This window comes from Glandiceps talaboti, chromosome 4, assembly GCF_964340395.1.
Source record: "Glandiceps talaboti chromosome 4, keGlaTala1.1, whole genome shotgun sequence".
Taxonomy (NCBI): domain Eukaryota; kingdom Metazoa; phylum Hemichordata; class Enteropneusta; family Spengelidae; genus Glandiceps; species Glandiceps talaboti.
Window position 1 is genome coordinate 28743838 of NC_135552.1, and position 20497 is coordinate 28764334.

Sequence of the window (20497 nt, forward strand, 5' to 3'; positions counted from 1 at the left end):
AATAAACCTAGATCTTCAATCGATTCAATGGAACACACACTAACAGACCATAGAGGTCAAAGAATTGTGTTAAAGCCCAGGTTAACATGTTTTTTAAAAAAAAAGTTTAAATTTTAAAACCAAACTAGGTTTAGATTTAGATTTTGAATCTGATTTGAATGAAGGTCGAAAGATCTGGTTATTCTTCCTTAAATCATGTACACAACCAAAAAATGTTTATAATTAACCCACATTCACTCATATATGCCTGTCTGTCTGTCTGTTTGATGGTTAAAATGTATATTCAATGGAATGAATTGAGAACTAAAATGGATTACGTATGTATGTATGTATGTATGTATGTATGTATGTATGTATAGTTTTTCGACAAGAGCTACATACAAGAACAGTAAATCAAGTAACATTCATAAATGAATGTTTAATCAGGTTTTGATTAATCCAACCATACAATAGATTACAGACAGTAATGTTTGCAGAGAGTATATTTCTATAGTTCTGTCAAACTGACAACGAATAGTTCTCAAACTAAATTGTCAGCTATTGGGCATAACCTCTCTGCTAGAACAGTAACTCAATGTTGATAGTGAGACAGTCGCTGATATCAAGGAGTCATTCATCTTCAATTTGTGAGGTACTAGCACTTAGTAGTAAAGTGCAGGTCTGTTGATATCATTGCCAACCCTATAGGATATGACAAAGTGTGTATGTCAAAGAAAGACAACTAAAAATGTTAGACATAGAGCAAACTCTGTTTATGTCCTAATGTGGCAAATTATGGCCGAGTAGAACTCAAAGTGGACCAAAAGGAAGAGGAAAGAGTGCTGCTAGTACTGCTGCTACGGCCACTGCTCAGCTACATTAATTGATAATGTTGTCGAGGCTATTTTTAATGTTGTTGTTGCTGCTGCTGCTGTCGTCGTCGTCGTCGTCGTCGTCGTCGTCGTCGTCGTCGTCGTCGTCGTCGTTGTTGTTGTTTATTGTTGTTGTTGTGTGTTGTTGTTGTTACTGGTGGTGGTGATGATGATGATGATGATGATGATGATGATGATGATGATGATGATGATGATGGTGGTGGTGGTGGTGGTGGTGGTGGTAGTGGTGGTGGTGATTATATTATATTTTGTTGTTTGGCTTGATAAACACTATCTCCGTACTGAGTAATAACTTCAAAGTAACAATGTGAGTTCTGTTAAATGCTTTGATGACTTGTCATGATGTATAAGGTGTATGATTGATACGTTCTCAGCAGGAGGGTAATTTATCAGCTGTGAAGGCTAGACGCTATGTTAAGTGGTTTAATCATATCAACACGTTTCAGATACACGTACATGTACCAGCAGCTGACCAGGGAATTATCAAAAGTAGTTGTATTAAAGCTTGGATGGTTGACAGTTCTTGGTTTTCAGGTAATGCTTCATCGGCACAAGTCACAATATCTCCTACCATGGAGTGACGTATTAACTCAATATAGCCATTGAAGATACTAAGTTTCACTCTGAGGCTTTATATAGTAAAATGCATACATTGGTTTTGTTGGGACTACTATGTCTGTCTGTCTGTCTGTCTGTCTGTCAGTGTATGTATGTATGTATGTATGTATGTATGTATGTATGTATGTATGTACATGTGTATGTATGTATGTATGTATGTATGTATGTATGTATGTATGTATGTATGTATGTATGTATGTATGTATGTATGTATGTATGTATGTCTCTGTCTGTCTGTCTGTCTGTCTGTCTGTCTGTCTGTTTGTCTCTGCCTCTGTCTGTCTGTCTGTCTGTCTGTCTGTCTGTCTGTCTGTCTGTCTGTATGTATGTATGTATGTATGTATGTATGTCTCTGTCTCTCTATGTCTGTTTGTCCCTCGCGCGATCTCGCGATCTCTCTCTCTCTCTCTCTCTCTCTCTCTCTCTCTCTCTCTCTCTCTCTCTCTCTCTCTCTCTCTCTCTCTCTCTCTGAAAATTTGGGTCGGGTAATGAGAAACAGTAAAAAAGTAGGGTCACCCTAATGCAAGTTAAAATAGTTTAGACGAATTGAAATTACAAGATGTCTTTAACTTGTTATTAACACTCCCTCACGTTCGTTTGTACATATATATGTAATCAAGTGTTATGTGCATTTGATTTTCAAATGCTAGGCCCATTACGGTTCTGTTTCATGCGTACTTCTCATTTTACTGTATTATTTTCTTCCATATTGGTTTGGTATTATGAGTGTACTGCCGTTTAAGTGAGTGGACATTTTTATCTTGATTATGGTTAGATGTGGCAACAAATGCCGCACTTGAATTACACATTGAAAAGAGCAAATAAAAATATGATTTGCTTGATGGATGACACTGCAGAGCCTAGTCGTTTGACCCTACGTTCTAGGTGTACACTGACTCGACGTGTCTTGGCTATGGATAGCATTGTCCTAAAACAACTGGCATTTTAGTCAGAATATTGCATATTTCATCATCTTGTGATGACACATCAACTGACACTGTTTTAGACCCACTGAATCACAATTGGTCCCGAAGGACAAATCATTCCGAGGTCACACAATTTTTTAACCGTTGGCAAAAATCAGATAGACGAGACTTTACAACCGTCACAAAGCTGTCATCACTGTGTTCGACAGAATTCCACAATGTAATTATAGCCCAATAAAACAACCAAGAAATCACCATTTGATAGCTTTTGTCGGCAACTACAAAAGACGTCTCGCTGTCTTGTAACCCCACACCTTGTAGTTAGGAAACTTGACAAACTTAGCAAAATTACAGAATATACAATATATAAGATGAGACACTGAAGGTCGACTCTGGTCGACTCCATGCTTTTATCAAGGAGTCCGTCAAGGGGGGCTGTAAATTCACACTATAAAATTATCATATTCGCTGTCAACAAAAATCTTTTGTCGGCCTTTACATTTTACAAAATATTTTGGTATACGTGGTTTGCTGTGTGTACATGGCAAAATTTATTTTTAATGTTTTGGAAATTTCATATTTAGTTTAATGCTAGAGTTGATGCAAGCCTTTCTGTACACCAGGGGTCATGGGTCGTCAAGGATAACGAACTATCAGAAGCAGAACCATAGCCTGTTCACACTCAGTAGTTGCTGCTGCTTTCAGGTTAGCTGTGAATCCATGGTAACAGCGTTCTGAGCAGGGCTCGCTTCAGTTTCCAAAGTTGATGCAGAATAAACCAACACTGAGTCTAGACTATCATCAAATATGAATTAGATTTTGTAAATGCAAGTTTCATTTTGGAATAATAAAATCATTTAATCTGTTTTATCTCTATAACCTTGTCAAAGTCGACCACGAGATGGCGCAAAACAATGATGACTTTTCGGGGGGGGGGGGGATTACGGAATAATGGTGACAATGTGTTCAGCTGTTCATGCAACTAAAGTTCAGAAGATGATATTAGGCTAACGACCCTTTTCTCAGAAAAAAAACCTGATCACGGCATCATTCTTGTATTTAAGAGACGACTCGGATTTACACATAATTGAAAAAGTTAAATACAAAAAAAATCTATTTTTTTTTTAAATTTAAAAAACATATTTTTGAATGCTTGTGTGAAAGACATGCGGAAATTTGAAGCAAGCCGAGCTACTGGTCTTTCTTGCTGTTTAATATTTTGTGTCAATTTGCTAAATTCGCAGTCTGTCTACTTCGAAATAAAACTCGTCAATTTTATGGGGGGGGGGGGAACTGGTTCTATTAATAAGAACAAGCCATATATAGTTATTAATTGATAATCTTGTTGTTTCACAGTAGCTTTTTTATGGTACGTATGGGGTCAACAGTATTGAAATAAGGGTTAATCTTAGGGCATGTCGCCAGTTTGCCGATCGTTCAAAGGGAACGAACCGTGGTTCGATTTGCCTCATTTATTACAGCAACAGAAATATCCCCCGTAAATTCACTTTTATGAGTCATGTTAATAGGGGCTAACTTGGATGAAGTCCCAGGCTAGCTGTCACCTTTATGTATTCGACAAACGCTATCTCCCATGATCGTGCCACCAGCATATTGTGCAGGGGGTGGGGTGGGGGTTAAAGCACTCTACGCAGTCAATCGTCCTTCATATTCCCATACTCAATTTGGCAGTTTCTTAAACACTTAAAAGCTACAGTCAAAAAGCAAAGAATAAATTGTCAAATGTTTGAAAGAATCCTTTCATATACATCTCAATTTTGGTGATCGAATTTCGTTAATTCTTACAGCTATGATGTTTCCCTCCCTCCCCTTCATTCTGAATATATGCACATTATACAACGTCAGGGCTAAGTACTTCGTATCCCGTTGCATCGACCGTATCATTCTAGCCTCTCTACAACTATATGGCGAGTTCACACTTTTTCCCCGTGATACACAACAAACTACAGTAGTGAGATTTACCATTCACTTCGCTCCGTACTTTAGCCCTGTGTTTTTATGACCATGTCCTTGACGGCAGGGTACGTTCACACTGCTATACGAATGTACGGGGTAACAGTACGAAAGCGCAAGTCAATAGATGATTCAATAACACCAGTATATACATTACGTACTCAAAATTTTGACACTTGCCTTCATTACTCATACATGTGTCCCCGTACTCAAACCAAAATTCCACCTGTCCATGTAAACAGGTGAATGCACAATTGGCCTGTATAAGAAATCCCTGTTGTGTAAATTCTAAAAACTAATGAAATTTTCGAATTGGAAGTTTAGATTTTGAACTTGAACTAAGGCCAGTGGACACTGTGAGTAATTTTATATGGTCACCCGAGACCTTGATCTTCACAACCCTAACCCTAACGTGCATTTAACTCCCGGGGTGGGGGGTTAGTCTCATAGAACGGTATACGGGTATGTACCGCCCAAATAGGTAACTTTTTAACGAAAAGATCCATAAACCTGGGTCGAATTTTCATCTGAAAATTCTCTAATCATGGGGTCGATAACACAGGAATCGGTTTCATGGCCCGGTTTAGAAACACCTTCACGGCATCCAAATAGAGGTAATTTACTGGATGATTGTGACTGGAAAACTCTAATGGGTTTGAATTATGTATGCGCAGATGTTTTGAACTTGGGCCGAACTCCCGTCTCAAATTTGGGAAGTATCCCCCCCCCCTCTTTCTGACGGGGATGTAACTTGAGAACGAACGGAATAAGTCAATAGTATATTCCTTGTGCGCGCATTAGTGGTGAGTATTTTGATAAAGTGGATGAAGGAAGGCCTTGATCGAAATTGTCAGCAGCCAGAGGTACGTATATGATGTTGTTTGACCAAATGGTTCGTACTCTCTAGTTTAGGTTATGCTTATGTTAGATGGGAAGAAATTGGAAACTGAACTTCAAAGATCGTCATTAATACTGTAGTACAATTATAAGCCAGCTAACCTGAAACAGAACATCGTCTCGCCCGACAAAAATCTTAAAAAATTGCCTCATGTTATCATCTGGCTTGACAAAAATCTTACTAAAATTCTAATTACATATATCAACATTGGCACGATTTTCACCGTGTCTGACGGTGAAATGTAGCAGTGTTTGTAAAAATTTTGTCGCCGCAGACAATAAAATGTAACGATGTTGGTAAGACTTTTGTTGAGAGGCAATTAACTGGCTTATATTTTACAATAACTCCCCCGGTCTATCACACCTGAAAGATCTGCCTTACAGTACATAGTGGTTTTTTGAATATGAAAATATTTAATAAATTAGTCGTTACTTGTGATAGTATTGATGTCACCGCACATGGATTGAGTTGGTGACATAGAATGCGTCACAGTTGTTGAATAGATAGAGTATAACACACTGGTGACTAGTGCCATGTAGTGTGTGTGCTGAGATTTAGTAGTGGTACATTCCTCTACCAGTGTACACTGTGTCCCAGAAGAGTAATAACTCCCCTGACATGATTGGTTCACAAGCGAACAAAATCTGTTGTCATGTTCTATTGCGTACCTGAAAACTTTGCACGATAAAAGCCACGTAAAATATCTATAGGTGTGTGAGAAAGTGTGACCGATTTGGCCGATCGCAGCTAGCACTTCGATTGCATCGTATTATTGACACTTTGGCATTTAAGGTTCTATGTTAGTTTTTAAACGATTTATTTTCAAATTTGGAGTGGTTATGTAATTGTACAGATGTACACAAGTTTATGTATGTTTTACTATATTTAGATGATAATGAAAAAATCAAACATTAAAATCAAAACCAAAACTGCAGTGGTATCATTAATGCAGAATTAGTTGCCATTACAATTTTCACAAATTAATAAAAAGACACCCTCTCCCCTCTGGCTCGTATAAGCAGTAATGAACCACACATATATTCAGAACACGGTTTTGGACATGCTCGTTATTTTACAAATATTGTCACTAAAAACGTGATTTCTGAGAACAAAATTAAATTTTACGTGAAATGGCCAATGCAAACAGTGGAAATGGATAGTTTGTTAATCAACATAGTCAACCTGGGTCAAAATTGAAATCGACTAAAACTTGCAAATCAGAGAGTATCCGGTACAGTACTGTAAGTCTATTTCTTTCATGACATGTGTAAATACCTTATTCCTTTCAATAAGAGTCACATTGTATCTTGAGAATTGTTATTCAATCGCACTCTTTAAGTACCACATCTGCGTTCAGTTGGGCAGCATGGCTGAAGGTGTCGAACTACGTTCACTGGTTGCCAACATACCAAGTCAAATAAGTCAGCTACACACTTGAAAGTACTTAGTTCTTGCCTTTTCACCCTTTCTATTTTCTCTCAAGGGCCAAATTAACCTCTTGAAAACCTTGTTGAAGCATTGATAGGTTAAGAACTTACGTTTTTATAATTTCACTTCAACGAATAAATCTTACATAGAATAGACGACAGTTGAAGTCAACGGACTGTCATACGTACATTCCATTTTGATTCCGTCATGTTAAGTATAAACAGTTCACTTGCTCTCGGCAAATGCACGTGTACAGTCAACACATCACCACTTCAGCATAAACCCTGAATTGTTTTAGTTCCCCATATTTTGGAAAGTCGTTATTCAACAAGTGTCATCGCGGTGCAACGACGATACTCAGCCTGACTTGAATGATAGTACGTTCATCAAACAGTCTAACTTTGAAAAAAAGATTCAGTGGTCTTCTAAAGTTTTGATCGGGTTTTACATCGACATAAGAAAGTGTTACCATAATAAGGAGTCGTCACCTGCTATAATAATGTAATGGCTTGTCAAAAAAGGAACCCACATAGCTAGCTAGGTGAGTTTGCCAATTCTGTACCTTACCTGAGAATAGTGAAGCCTTTCAACGAGAGTTTTCCTGGCAGTAGAAGAGGTAAATCTGGTTTTGAAAGCGGGTGAGTTGGGCACTTATATTTACCTTGCTAAAACCATGAATGCATAAATTAATCAACACATTTGACAACTTGGTAGGTGAATTACGAGATAAAGCCAACCTCTAAGCTGGAGTTGTCCACTTTCATTTGTGTCTTGTTTACTTACTAACACCAACCTTCTAATGCTAACAAAAAATCTAATATATCATTCTGACATTCTGAAGAGCTTTAGAAATATGACTTGGGTATGCATGTAAACTGTGATGATTTAAGCACTGTCGTCAAGACATCGACATGTTACACATAGCCAACTATTCTGAAAATTATTAGACATGTTCCAGAGTAAACACTTACAATGGAAGCCAACTGACTGGGCCAACTGATTAGAAACTTGAACAAATTGTCGTGTGCAAAATCTTACCAACATTGATACATCTTACTGTCTGACTCAACAAAATATCTTAAGAACTTTGCTTCATCTTATTGTCTCATAAGACAAAAAAATTGGGGTCCAATTGTTACATTTGACTCCACTGACAGGCCTACAAACACAAAATTTGTTACAATGAGTAATTTGGCGACAGTCCGCTAAGATAACTGTAGCTCACCCAAAGAAAATTTAACAATGTTGCTAAGATTTTTGCTGTGTCAGGTGGTGGACAGAAGCAGTTCAGTACCATTTTTGGCCACCCAAGCGATGAAATGATCATTGTCAGTAAGATTTTTGTTGAGCCAGGCGAAGCTTTATTTCTACTCAGATGATTTCCATTGTACCTGTATAAAGAGCGAAAATAAAACCATGGACTTGAGGGAACGATTTTGAAGAACAATATATTTCATTCTTTAGGGAAACGGTAAAGTAAAAAAAGAATAACAATGTTGTAGATGAATTTATAAACGATAACGCGATCCTATATTGTGGAACAGGGGTTTACAGTGTTGATAATTTTGACGTATTTTTGAAGTGTATCTTTTACAGAATTGACATGTTGTGGCAAAACTGTCGTCAAAACTGAGATAACATCAGACAGATTGCTGGAGGACATATTGACAATGTTGAACATTCAGCATGACCCTTCGATGTCACGTTGAAATGGCACGTTTCGTCTAGATTCAAGAATGGACGGAGGAAACAAGAGGGCTCGAAATAGTGGTATCGGCAACGGACAACAATGGCAGCACACACACACACACACACACACACACACACACACACACACACACACACACACAGATATACATATACAATAGTAACACATACATACTTATACACGCACACCGACAGACAAACGTTCTGCAATTTCTTTTTTCACTTTTCTGTTGTAAAACGAAATCAGACTGAGTCTTGACTACTGTCGCTGAACAGTAGAGTAAGCTTCACTCAGGACTTCACCAATTGTCAACAAGAAACTTCAACACCACATGTCCAAAATACATAGCCGTTCACTTGGCCTAATCTTGTTTAACATTTTGATTTCATTAGATTTGGACAAAAACACCTGGTTTGTATTTGTCCTGATCAGTTTACATTTGACTTTCTGTTGTCCCTGGCTCTCACTTTGTTCAATTCAAGGTCAAGAATTCGTTGTTGCAAACATTGGGTTAATACTGTGACAACAGTTTATGTGTTCAACACCGCACTCACCAACGATAGGTTAGATCACTTGGTATGCCGCCCCACTTTTTCTGTGACATTTACAGCCCCAATAATGTGAATATGTCGAACAAAGAATTCCTTATTATATGGAAAAATATTTTGACTAATTTTAGCTCTCACTAAGATGATCTATGATATAAACTTACATGGTGGTTATTTGCATAAATAGATATGTAAAATCGAGTTGTAATTGGAACACTTGCAAGTTTTATAAGCATACCCCACCGAGATTGGCTATTTTGGATAATACAGAACACGTGTTTTTAGGGCGAAAACAGACAAACTATCCGCACGATCAACACAAAGCTGTGATGCGAGAACCCCCTTGTAATATAATAATGATAGTGTATTTTCAACTGGTCTTTAAGAATTATAAGATGGTCTTCATAGCGAAACATTAGGTTTAGTTACAAGTGAACTAAAAAGTATGATATTGGTAAAAATGATTTTAATCAGTGAATTTACGACCATGTAAATCAAAGAACTAATTCTGCCTTATGGTTATTATACTTTGACCTGCTTTCTTTAGTTTGTTTGACAAATTTACATTCTACCAACTCAAAGTCCCCGGTATGATATTGATGAAGATGAAGGCCTGTAGAGCTAGTGTCAAACAGTAACAATATACCGTTTTACGTCAATTTTAAGGCTGTGCCATTATCTTCTTTATCTTCTAGTGTCTGGTTTGCCCCCCACCCCCTCTGTAAGTTGGACACATTCTCGCAAACCAGAGCTGATATTTCTTTCGCAACACTGCGAAATATCAAACTGTTGACCATGCCTCTTGGACAGTGTCATAAAAGAGGCCATGGTTTATAACAATGGTTGCATGTTGTAGAGACAGCGCTTTTATAATATAGAGTCATAATCATTCTACATCTAACAATCAACTTGTGTTTACTGTGATGGTGCTGGTACTGTTGTTGTTGTTGTTGTTGTTGTTGTTGTTGTTGTTGATGATGATGATGATGATGATGATGATGATGATGATGATGATGATGATGATGATGGTGGTGGTGGTGGTGATGATGATGATGATGATGATGATGATGATGATCGCAGTGGTGGTACTGGTGGTGGTGGTGGTGGTGGTGGTGTGATGAAGACGAGGAGGAGGAAAGGGACTTGAATGAGACCTTATTTAGCACGAGATAGTTTACAGTGTGTTTTGTAAAACTGAATTTTGTCGTGCTTATCTGTCTAACAGAAACTCAAGCCTTCGTAGAAGACATACTCCCCCAAAAAACAGGTTTGTTGTATGACGAAAGTATTTTGCACATTTAAGTTTGTTCTTGAGTAAAATCTTTAGTATCCAGCTTGAAAGCTAACCATCATACACTTTAAGATAAATGCAGACTTTTGAAAGGTGTGTTGTGCCCCTTGTGGGCTAACTGAGGCGATCTCAAATACTGTAATTCCTTGATCAAAGTATTTACATAAACAGACTGACTAATTTACCACAAAATTGGTAAATAATTTGACGAAATTCGTCGATTCAGTACCTACACCCCATACTTGGAATATGTCCAAAATATTTAACAACATTGTACCGTACCAACGATGCTATAGTACGTAGCAGGTACAAATCTACTAAATATTTCATACGCGGTATGACTTTCGTGATTTACGTTTTATGAACTTTAAAAAAAAGAGTAAACAAATAAGTCATTTACTATCCTGTCAATCCAAACTTTGGAATTTCTATTAGGTATAATTATACTTTGACATATTATGATGGAAATAAACATATTGTACGGTAACCATAGAATTTCAGTGACCCTCCCTTACTTCAGTTCTATTTAGCCCCAGACACCTGTTTTGTTGTTACTATGCGCTCTCCACACCTATTGCCTATTACTTAGTGTGGAGAGCTTCTTGAGATGTTAAGACCAAGACAAGTCTCCGGGTTAATTCTTATCCAGACTCCACACACACACACACACACACACACACACACACACACACACACACACACACACACACACACACACACACACACGCACGCACGCACGCACATGACGCAAGTCGTAGTGTAGGGGAAAGCGTTGCCTGAGCGTTGCCCTCGAACCGCGGGAAATTTAATTTCTCTTTCTCCCACTCTCACCTTTAGATTTAGATTTATCATTGTTTTCTCTAAGTTTTATTGTTCATGGCTCCGTTCCCCGCGTCAAAACAACATTGCGGTACCCTGCCTGGTCCTCTTACCCCCTCTGTCCTTATGTCTTGAAGTGAACTTCTCGGTTTATAACCTGTCACTGGGATTTGTATACGTCTTCCTGTGTAATTGTCTAACTTTTCCGTCAATAGGCATATCCTCTACTTTCTTTTCATCAAAAAGCTGAACGTTATACTCTCTACCCTTTGAGCAAGATTTAAGACAATTAAGCTTACAACTCGCACGTAAAATTGCCCTCACATTGACAAAGGCTACATTTACCGTAAATGAAAAAACCCTGCATTGTTGGTCAATGTATAAACCATTCGACGAGTACATAGTCAGGTATAAACTACGTTATGGATGATGTCGAGTTCTTGTACAGCCCTAGCTATGAATTATCTATACATTAAGAATAGGTTTTATTTACTTGTACCCGGTTTTGGGTGATTTCAAATTTCTCAAGAACAATTTCTTTTATCAAACATCTACCATTTCAAATAAAATGAGTAGTAACAGTTTTCACCAAGAAGACAACATACTGTATCTACCGAAGGCCATTGTTTCAAAGTGTGTGTGTAACAAGCCATCATTGTAACTCTGTACAAAGGTTTCAGCGACTTCGTAATATTTACTGTTGAATTTAGCCACCACAACTTGCACGCCTTGGGGGCGTGCTACCGAATTTGTCATCTTGTGAAACGATGTGTGAGAGAGGGCCGAGGGCGACATGACGGGACGCTTAGGTGACATACACTAACGTGTACTGTGTTGAAAGAAACGGTGTGAGAATTCGAATATGGATTTTTAAGCACTATAATGTTAAAATACGTAAACGGTAGAATAACGGTAAAATAGGTACGTTGTGTTACTGGCGTGTTGTCTGATGAAATGTGAATATACGAAAATAATAGAGTGCGAAGAGAAAGTAAAAGTGGAAGGCATTTCGATGAATTAAAAAATAGAAACGAAACAGAGGAGAAAAGTGACCAAGATTTGAAAAAGACATAAAAAGAAAATTGTAAACATATGCGCAACACAACAATGCATAGTAAAACGACATATTATTTCAAATGTGCCAGCAGATAGTTTGCTCATTATAATTGTATTTGCAAAGTTTTCAACAACCGATTTGTGAATATTGTGTAGAATATATATATAGCATAAGCATGGTCACTATACATGTTTGTCATCTATTGTGGGTATATATATGTCTTGATTTTGAAATAGTAAGATTAAACCTGAATGCTAAAGTAAATATCATAAAACAAAGTATTAGAAGTATCAAAGGTAAATATAAAGTTTACTTTTGATTGATTAGTTCTTAGTTCTATATGTGAGTAGCTATGAGTAACAATAAATGTGACAGTTGAAAGGTATTCTGACATGAAGTGTGACCTAAATAATTTGTATAACCCCCAAGATGTGGGTTGAGAACTTGCGGTAATGTCAATAATGAAATAGCAGGCTCATCATGCTCATTGTGACTATACAGTATATATACTATTAGGTGAAAAGGTCAAATGAATTGGGAGGTGCCACAGCAGAGAGACAAAATGGATGACGCAACATACTTCTACACTACAATGGAAAAACAGTTGATCTGAAAAAGAACGGTGTCTGTTTTGACAAAAATCTTACTAACGTCGCTACATGGTACGACAATTTTTGTTTACAAATGTTTCATTTTCTTTTAGTGACTATGGGCTACATATAAAATATTTACACAATGTATCAATTATGCTTAGCAATGTTAGAAATGAGATTTTCGATTCTTGTCCAACCAGATGACGTTCTGTTTTAGGTTAATTGGTTTTTGTCATCTTCTATTCTATTGTATTATGTAATTATCAAATAAAAATGATTTCGTCAGAAGAATTGCCCCTGTTGTGCCTAGCAAGAATTATCCGTATCAAATTTAACAGTCTGGTATCCGAAATTTAGAAAATATCAAGAAATGGAAATCAACTTAATAGTTAATATAGTGGTTGTGGTTCTAATCCGCATCAAATCCGTGATTATATTTGATAATTCTTTATGAAATATTAATTTTGTTGGTAACTTTGATAGTTTTGGTCATTTTGCGATCAAAGATGATATAATAGAAATCTTCACGTTGATTTCAGGCAGTTTAGTTCTTCAATGACAGTGTCGATATACAGGGCTAATAGTAGTCGACACATGTGGAAAGGGAGAGACGCTAAATTAATGCCTGTACGTATTGGTAAGTGTGATGTCACGTTATTTTCAGCACTTTGTGGTAGCACTCTTTCCTTTGGTAGATACGGTGTCGTTTTAATCTCAACACTTTGTGGTAACAGTTGTAATGTTGTTTTCATTCCAAGCTTTATTGTCAATACCATTTGTATAGGTGTCGTTCATCATGTGGTCTTCCATCATTTTCTCTTTCGTCATACCACCGTTTGATTCTATCTCATCCAAGTCCTCCACCCTGTATTGAACCTTTTGTTCGTCCGGGACCAGTTGTTCCAGATTTCCCGCCTTTCTACGGAAGAAGATTCTTGCCATCAAGCTGAGCACGAAGAACTCACAGACAATAAGGAAATTGTGCATCACTGAAGATGAAAAAAAGAAAGGGGTTTCGTGGGAGTCTTGTCAGTTCAAAATTGTGACTGATGTAAAGTAAAAACTAGTGTGTGTGTGTGTGTGTGTGTGTGTGTGTGTGTGTGTGTGTGTGTATGTATGTATGTATGTATGTATGTATGTGTGTGTATGTGTGTGTATGTATGTATGTATGTATGTATGTATGTATGTATGTATGTATGTATGTATGTATGTATGTATGTATGTATGTATGTGTCACAAGGTGAATTTTGTAAAGTATACTAGACTGATAGGATGGTTGGTTGCTATTATTAGCATATTAGAGTACAGGTGGTTGGTGGTGGATAGGGCACTCTACAAAGGTCGGAGAACCCGTCCTCGTGGAACGGATCACTTTTGCTTCGCCGGCTGACGACCGAACATCATCTTGGTTGGAGCCTTTCTGGTTGTTGTTGCTGTATGGACTCTGAAATTCTACACGAACTGTGAACCGTAGAACTTTGTGGAATCCTGCTATGGGCTGGCATGCTGAAACGCTAACTGCAACCCAAACAACAGTGTGTGACTGCTTCGGATTCACTTGACGAAAGTAATTCTATAGTACCGAACTTGTAAGTAATTCACGCGAACAACGCGTACGTGCACGTGTCGGGAGACAACCTGAACTCTTAGTTGTGACTTTAATTACGTTGCCACCACCAACCTTTAACTTAACCTTTTAACTCATGTTACATGCAATATAAGAGAAATGTATTTAATTCTTTAGCCTTACTGAGTGTTGTACATTATTTTTTGACTTGCGTTAACATAACAACGTACTTTAAGAGAAACCTGTGACCCCATGTGTATGCGTACATTCTTTTCCTTATAAACGGTTGGTTCCCCACCCTCTAGACTGCATGTATGTATGTATGTATGTATGTATGTATGTATGTATGTATGTATGTATGTATGTATGTATGTATGTCTGTCTGTCTGTCTGTCTGTCTGTCTGTCTGTCTGTCTGTCTGTCTGTCTGTCTGTCTGTCTGTGTTCATCTTTATAGCTATGACGAAAGAGATTCTGATTGGCAGGTTAAAAGTTAACACTGGCCAATCCATAGACGTTTTGTCCTTCGGCATCCACATTGTATCATTAACCTTATATAAAACTCACTTTCAGATCTGCTTCTATTTGGGAATGGTTCCTTGCAAGGAATCACGTTAAAAGAAGCCAATAAGTTCAGGAAAACACTCTGGACATTACTGAGGAGGAGAGCCGTTTGTACTGTCACATATTTAGCGGTGATGTTGTACGCATGCAGTGGTTTTCTTGATGCCATGAAGACGATGCTTAGAGCCTGCATTGCGATGAGTGTCGACGTTATACTAGCAGTTGATAGATAGATGAATGGTTCTGTTGAACTGACCTACAAAAAAGAAAAAAAAAACATTGTACAATCAGCCAGGGAACTTTGATTTCAAAGTTGTGTTTACAATTCGTTAAAGGGGAACAAAAATTGGACACGTTTTGCCAAAACAACATTTTCCATGGTTACGAACATTTTCCATGGTTACGAAGGCAAACAAAGTCGTTTTCAAGTACCCTGCAGTACACGACCTCTCTGAAATACGAGTTACAAATATTGACAACTCTGACAGTTGAGACCTGCTGTAAACTGGAGTGAAGCAACGTGGGTAAGTAAACAATAATGGGAACTCCACTGTAGTCGTCAATATTATTTAGGCAAGGTTTCAATGGCCATGAAGCTCTTAACATTGCTTGCTTACCCATTTATTTAGTTCTTTTGAACAAGGTTTTTCAATATTTATAATTCTAGTTCAGAGAGGTTGCACGCAGTAGAATTTGTCAATTGGTTTCAAGTTCTAGGCTTCCTAAGCAGCAGTGGTGACATTTAGCCTCACTTTTGTTCTGATGTAAAATATCTAAAAATAATTTTGATTGATTGATTGATTGATTGATTGATTGATTGATTGATTGACGAAGAGTGTTTTCCATAACAAACTCTCAAATACAGGATTGTATATAGTTTACATAGTCCCACACTCTACGATGTATATGCAAGTATCAAATCAAACTTTACGAAAGTTACAACCGTCCTCACATATCGAGTACCACTCGATCATTTACAAATGACAACTTTCAACAATTCTCCTATACCGCTAAAAGTTATCAATCAACTGTTGATTTAACAGTTGACCCACTTTGGATTGAGTTGCGATACATTGTTACATTTACCTACGACAACGGGGTTGGATGGAGGCTACGTTTTCAGCCCAGTTTGTCTGTTTCGTCGGAGAATACCTCTAAAAACAGTACTGGAGTGTGTATAACAGCTCTGCGTTGGCGTGGATCATACGTTCTACCTCTGAGGTTCTACCGAGTGCCCACCACTTTTAATTGATAAATACTATCTAAATCACCACAGTAAGGGTCATTTGAAAACTGTGTTTACATGATGTGTACGCTATACTTACCACGCCAGGGTTGTAGCGGCCGTCAGTCCACAGGACAGATGTGATGAAATAAACAATTGGACAAACGATTCCTACTTGCATCACCAGACGCCTTAGTATACGAAGTGTCCGTCTAGTCAAAAAGTAACAAGATAAAATTAGAAATACAGCATGGCATGTCTATATATATATATATATATATATATATATATATATATATATATATATATATATATATATATATATATATATATATATATATATATATATATATATATATATATATATATATATATATATATATATATATATATATAACTCGGCGAGTATCAATCTGCTAAGACAGTGCTCTATACCGCAGTGGCAGAGCGTAAATATAGCGTAAATATATATATATTTTACACAAAATTGCGTATGAACCAATCCCACCCTAGCCATAACTATATCCCCATACAAACTTCTTCATCTAAGGTACGTGCCAGTTTGTTTGACCCGAGGAATAGTTTCACAGCTTTGTACAGGTAAATGTTTTCAGTATTCACAAATATACATGAGATGTAAAGTAGTTAACTGGTAATAAATATATATGTGTGTGTATTAGCAATAGATACGTGCCTTGACACCGATTTTAGGAAAATTAATAGTTGGCGGAAGGACGTTGGCAAGAGGTTGGAGCATGAAAAGACAACATAGAACGACCCCTCCCCCAATCGAACACTACATAATGATCCGTGGAATTTCAAAACATAGGTTGGCACCCCCCCCCCCCCCGACGCACGCACGCACACACGCAACACGCACGCACACACGCACGAATCCGCCAAAAATCCCATTCCTCACTGTAACCGAAGAAACTAACCAGTTTCTTCGCCATCCCATGAGCCATATCCCCATCCACCCCCATCCGTCCTGTTATGCCAAGAAGTACAACCCCTTACTTTGTAAAAAGGACTTACTCATTCATTGATTTCTTAGGTAGACATACGAAGCACAGCATCAGTGGCAGAGTGTTGAGACTGATCTTAGAATCTTTCAAAACCATCAACATGGCTTCCCTTCCTCCGAAGTAATCCACCATAAGTTTCAGAAACTGGTACATGGCTATTGCTAGTTGGCTGCAATAATGACGGTGTGCATTAACTGATACATTATAATTGTATATGTTTACTAGCCAAATACAGCGCATTGCAGGTTATTGTTCACTCCTTATATGGTACATTGACGCAGAAATTTTCTCATTCTACACAAGCGAGATAGCAATTTCTTGCTACGATTCGTCTAAATGAAATAAACCATTTAAAACATACCACGAGACACGCGAACCCATTGCATTCGATCATGTCTGTATGGTGGCACCTTATTACAACATCATTTGCGAGATGAACAAAAAGTTAAATACTTACATTGAAGCAGCGAATTTACATATGAGTGAAGACCTCGGTATGAAAAGAGCCAGGACGGAGCATATGGTAAACGTCTGTGTATAAAATCAATGTTCATAATGAAGAGTTATTGAAACCATGAAACGCGTGAATGCTCATTTTATTTTGCATTGAAAGAGTTTTAAATGATATACCTTAGATTGGACCCCGGAATACCTCGACTGGATTTGATATACCTAAGAATAGTACGGTGAATATTACGATGAAGTTAGATTTCGAAGAGAGGGGATCATTGATGTCAGATTGAACAACATGAATGAACGTAAATTAATGTATGTACATGTATTGATTAATGTATGTAATATTTGTAATTAATGTAGACGAAAAATAACAAATATAATGAATATACTCATTTTAAAGTGCCTCTTCCACAATGGATGTCGTCATATAGCCCTGAACAATTATTACCCCTGGCACGGTTCTATAAATAACACTACAGCCCTATGCAATGGATGTCGTCACATAGCCCTGGGCAATTATTACCCCTGACACGGTTCTATAAATAACACTAACAACCCTGTACGTAGCTTCATCAACTCCCTGGATTCAATCCATTGCAACACATTTATAAAGATGGGGTATGTGATCAACCGATAGATTGTTTTAATGGAGGGGTGGGTATGTGATCAACCGATGGATGGTTTTAATGGAGGGGTGGGTATGTGATCAACCGATAGATGGTTTTCATGGAGGGATGGGTATGTGATCAACCGATAGATGGAGGGGTGGGTATGTGATCAACCGATAGATGGTTTTAATGGAGGGGTGGGTATGTGATCAACCGATGGATGGTTTTAATGGAGGGGTGGGTATGTGATCAACCGATATATGGTTTTCATGGAGGGATGGGTATGTGATCAACCGATAGATGGAGGGGTGGGTATGTGATCAACGGATAGATGGTTTTAATGGAGGGTTGGTATGTGATCAACCGATAGATGGTTTTCATGGAGGGATGGGTATGTGATCAACCGATAGATGGAGGGGTGGGTATGTGATCAACCGATAGATGGTTTTCATGGAGGGGTGGGTATGTGATCAACCGATGGATGGTTTTAATGGAGGGGTGGGTATGTGATCAACCGATAGATGGTTTTCATGGAGGGGTGGGTATGTGATCAACCGATAGATTGTTTTAATGGAGGGGTGGGTATGTGATCAACCGATAGATGGTTTTCATGGAGAGGTGGGTATGTGATCAACCGATAGATGGTTTTAATGGAGGGGTGGGTATGTGATCAACCGATAGATGGTTTTCATGGAGGGGTGGGTATGTGATCAACCGATAGATTGTTTTAATGGAGGGGTGGGTATGTGATCAACCGATAGATGGTTTTCATGGAGAGGTGGGTATGTGATCAACCGATATATTGTTTTAATGGAGGGGTGGGTATGTGATCAACCGATGGATGGTTTTAATGGAGGGGTGGGTATGTGATCAACCGATAGATGGTTTTCATGGAGGGGTGGGTATGTGATCAACCGATAGATGGTTTTCATGGAGAGGTGGAAGAGGAAGGGAAGGAGAAGAAGGATGAGGAGGCACGGCAAGAAAGGTCAAAATTCTCTATTGTATAAATTTCAATTAATTAAGTTTATTCAAAACCGATTGGATGTTGATTTTCCTGGACCAGTCACACAGGTCAAAGGTCAAGATAGCTGTTAGTCCGATATCTTACCGGGTAGATCATTAGAATCCAAACTATTTTGTTTCTTCTAGATTTCTTAGGAATCACTTCAAAGACGTACACGGTTGCTTCTATGAATATGAGTACCGTGAAGAAGGCCAGTATTGGAGCTATGGTGTACATCGCAATACGAACAGTCGAGGCATCTAAAAAAAGAGAACCAAACATGAGTACATGTAGATATCTTAAAATTCAGTGAAAATATCAACCAAACACAGAAACCCTTTTATCCGGTCAATTACTCTCTGAATTCTTATCGAACTGATATTAACTTGAAGAAAGGGCGGTAAACAAAACAAACAGACGAAAATAATGTCAAACAGACAGATAAGCGAAAAGAACAGAAATTGGTGACAAAGAGATGGGGATAGAGACAGGCAGGTAACAGCGTACACTTTAGTATCTGATCGCATTAGTACTTCATATAGAAATTTGCATGGCCGAGGACAAACTCTGTCCAAGCTCGTAGACAAAAGTACCCACCTTGAAATATCTCGGTTGAGTATGGAGTCTCACCAGTACAGTTCGACATTGCGGATTTCTAATTTTATAAGGTATTGTTTAAGATCTGCTAAAAAACAATAACAATAAGAATTCTGTAAATATAAACACATGAAACATAATTTTATTTGTTTTAAATGTACCACATCTTACGATCAGCATTCTATAATACATATTTGAGGATGATGAGGCACTTGAAACGTCTGATTTTGTATTTGGATATTGGTTTGTTTTGTGTGTTAAAAGGGGAGGGGTGAATAAACGGACATTAAACTTGCAACGCCGTTAAAACTCGGGCATGAAGTGGTGCGGTTCAAGTGACCGACTTAATCTAACTTGTCAATTTTAGAATCAAGTATGTGTTTAGCTGAACTATAGATAGTTTGGTGACCCACTTCACATGTAAGTGAAACACGTAGAGACATATAATTCGTTTTGAAATTGATGTGGTCACAGACAACGCTATAAATATCGGGAATTGAAACACATTCTAGGGAGTAAGAATTCTAGAATAAAGTGTTAAGAGGAAAAGGATTATTTTAATTCTTTTTACATTATAGACATAATGTATTGGTCGTCACATATTTTAAATAAAAACATTCGAACGCGTATAGACCAAATGTGACAATGTCATAATAATGGGGATCGTGCACGTGGACTGAGAAGTAAGTATCCACACACAAAAGTCATTACACAGACC

General features: G+C 37.8%; 1 protein-coding gene across 1 annotated transcript; it reads right to left on the reverse strand.

The window, feature by feature from the left end:
• Positions 1-13446: 13446 nt before the first annotated feature.
• Positions 13447-19828, reverse strand: LOC144434447 (organic solute transporter subunit alpha-like). The gene is made up of 7 exons (XM_078122894.1): positions 19780-19828; positions 19288-19442; positions 17570-17643; positions 17123-17281; positions 16188-16299; positions 14866-15118; positions 13447-13721 (listed from the first exon to the last, which is right to left on the reverse strand). The coding sequence occupies exons 1-7, from the start codon at positions 19826-19828 to the stop codon at positions 13447-13449; spliced, it is 1077 nt and encodes a 358-aa protein (XP_077979020.1).
• Between the last annotated feature and the right edge of the window lie 669 nt (positions 19829-20497).

Excerpts from the sequence above, each read along its gene's own strand:
- LOC144434447 (XM_078122894.1), bottom strand. The coding sequence starts at position 19,828 with ATGTCGAACTGTACTGGTGAGACTCCATACTCAACCGAGATATTTCAA. Across the intron at positions 15,119-16,187 it reads GCCGCTACAACCCTGGCGTG|GTCAGTTCAACAGAACCATT; the intron begins GTAAGTATAGCG and ends TCTTTTTTGTAG. Across the intron at positions 13,722-14,865 it reads AAATAGAAGCAGATCTGAAA|TGATGCACAATTTCCTTATT; the intron begins GTGAGTTTTATA and ends TTTCATCTTCAG.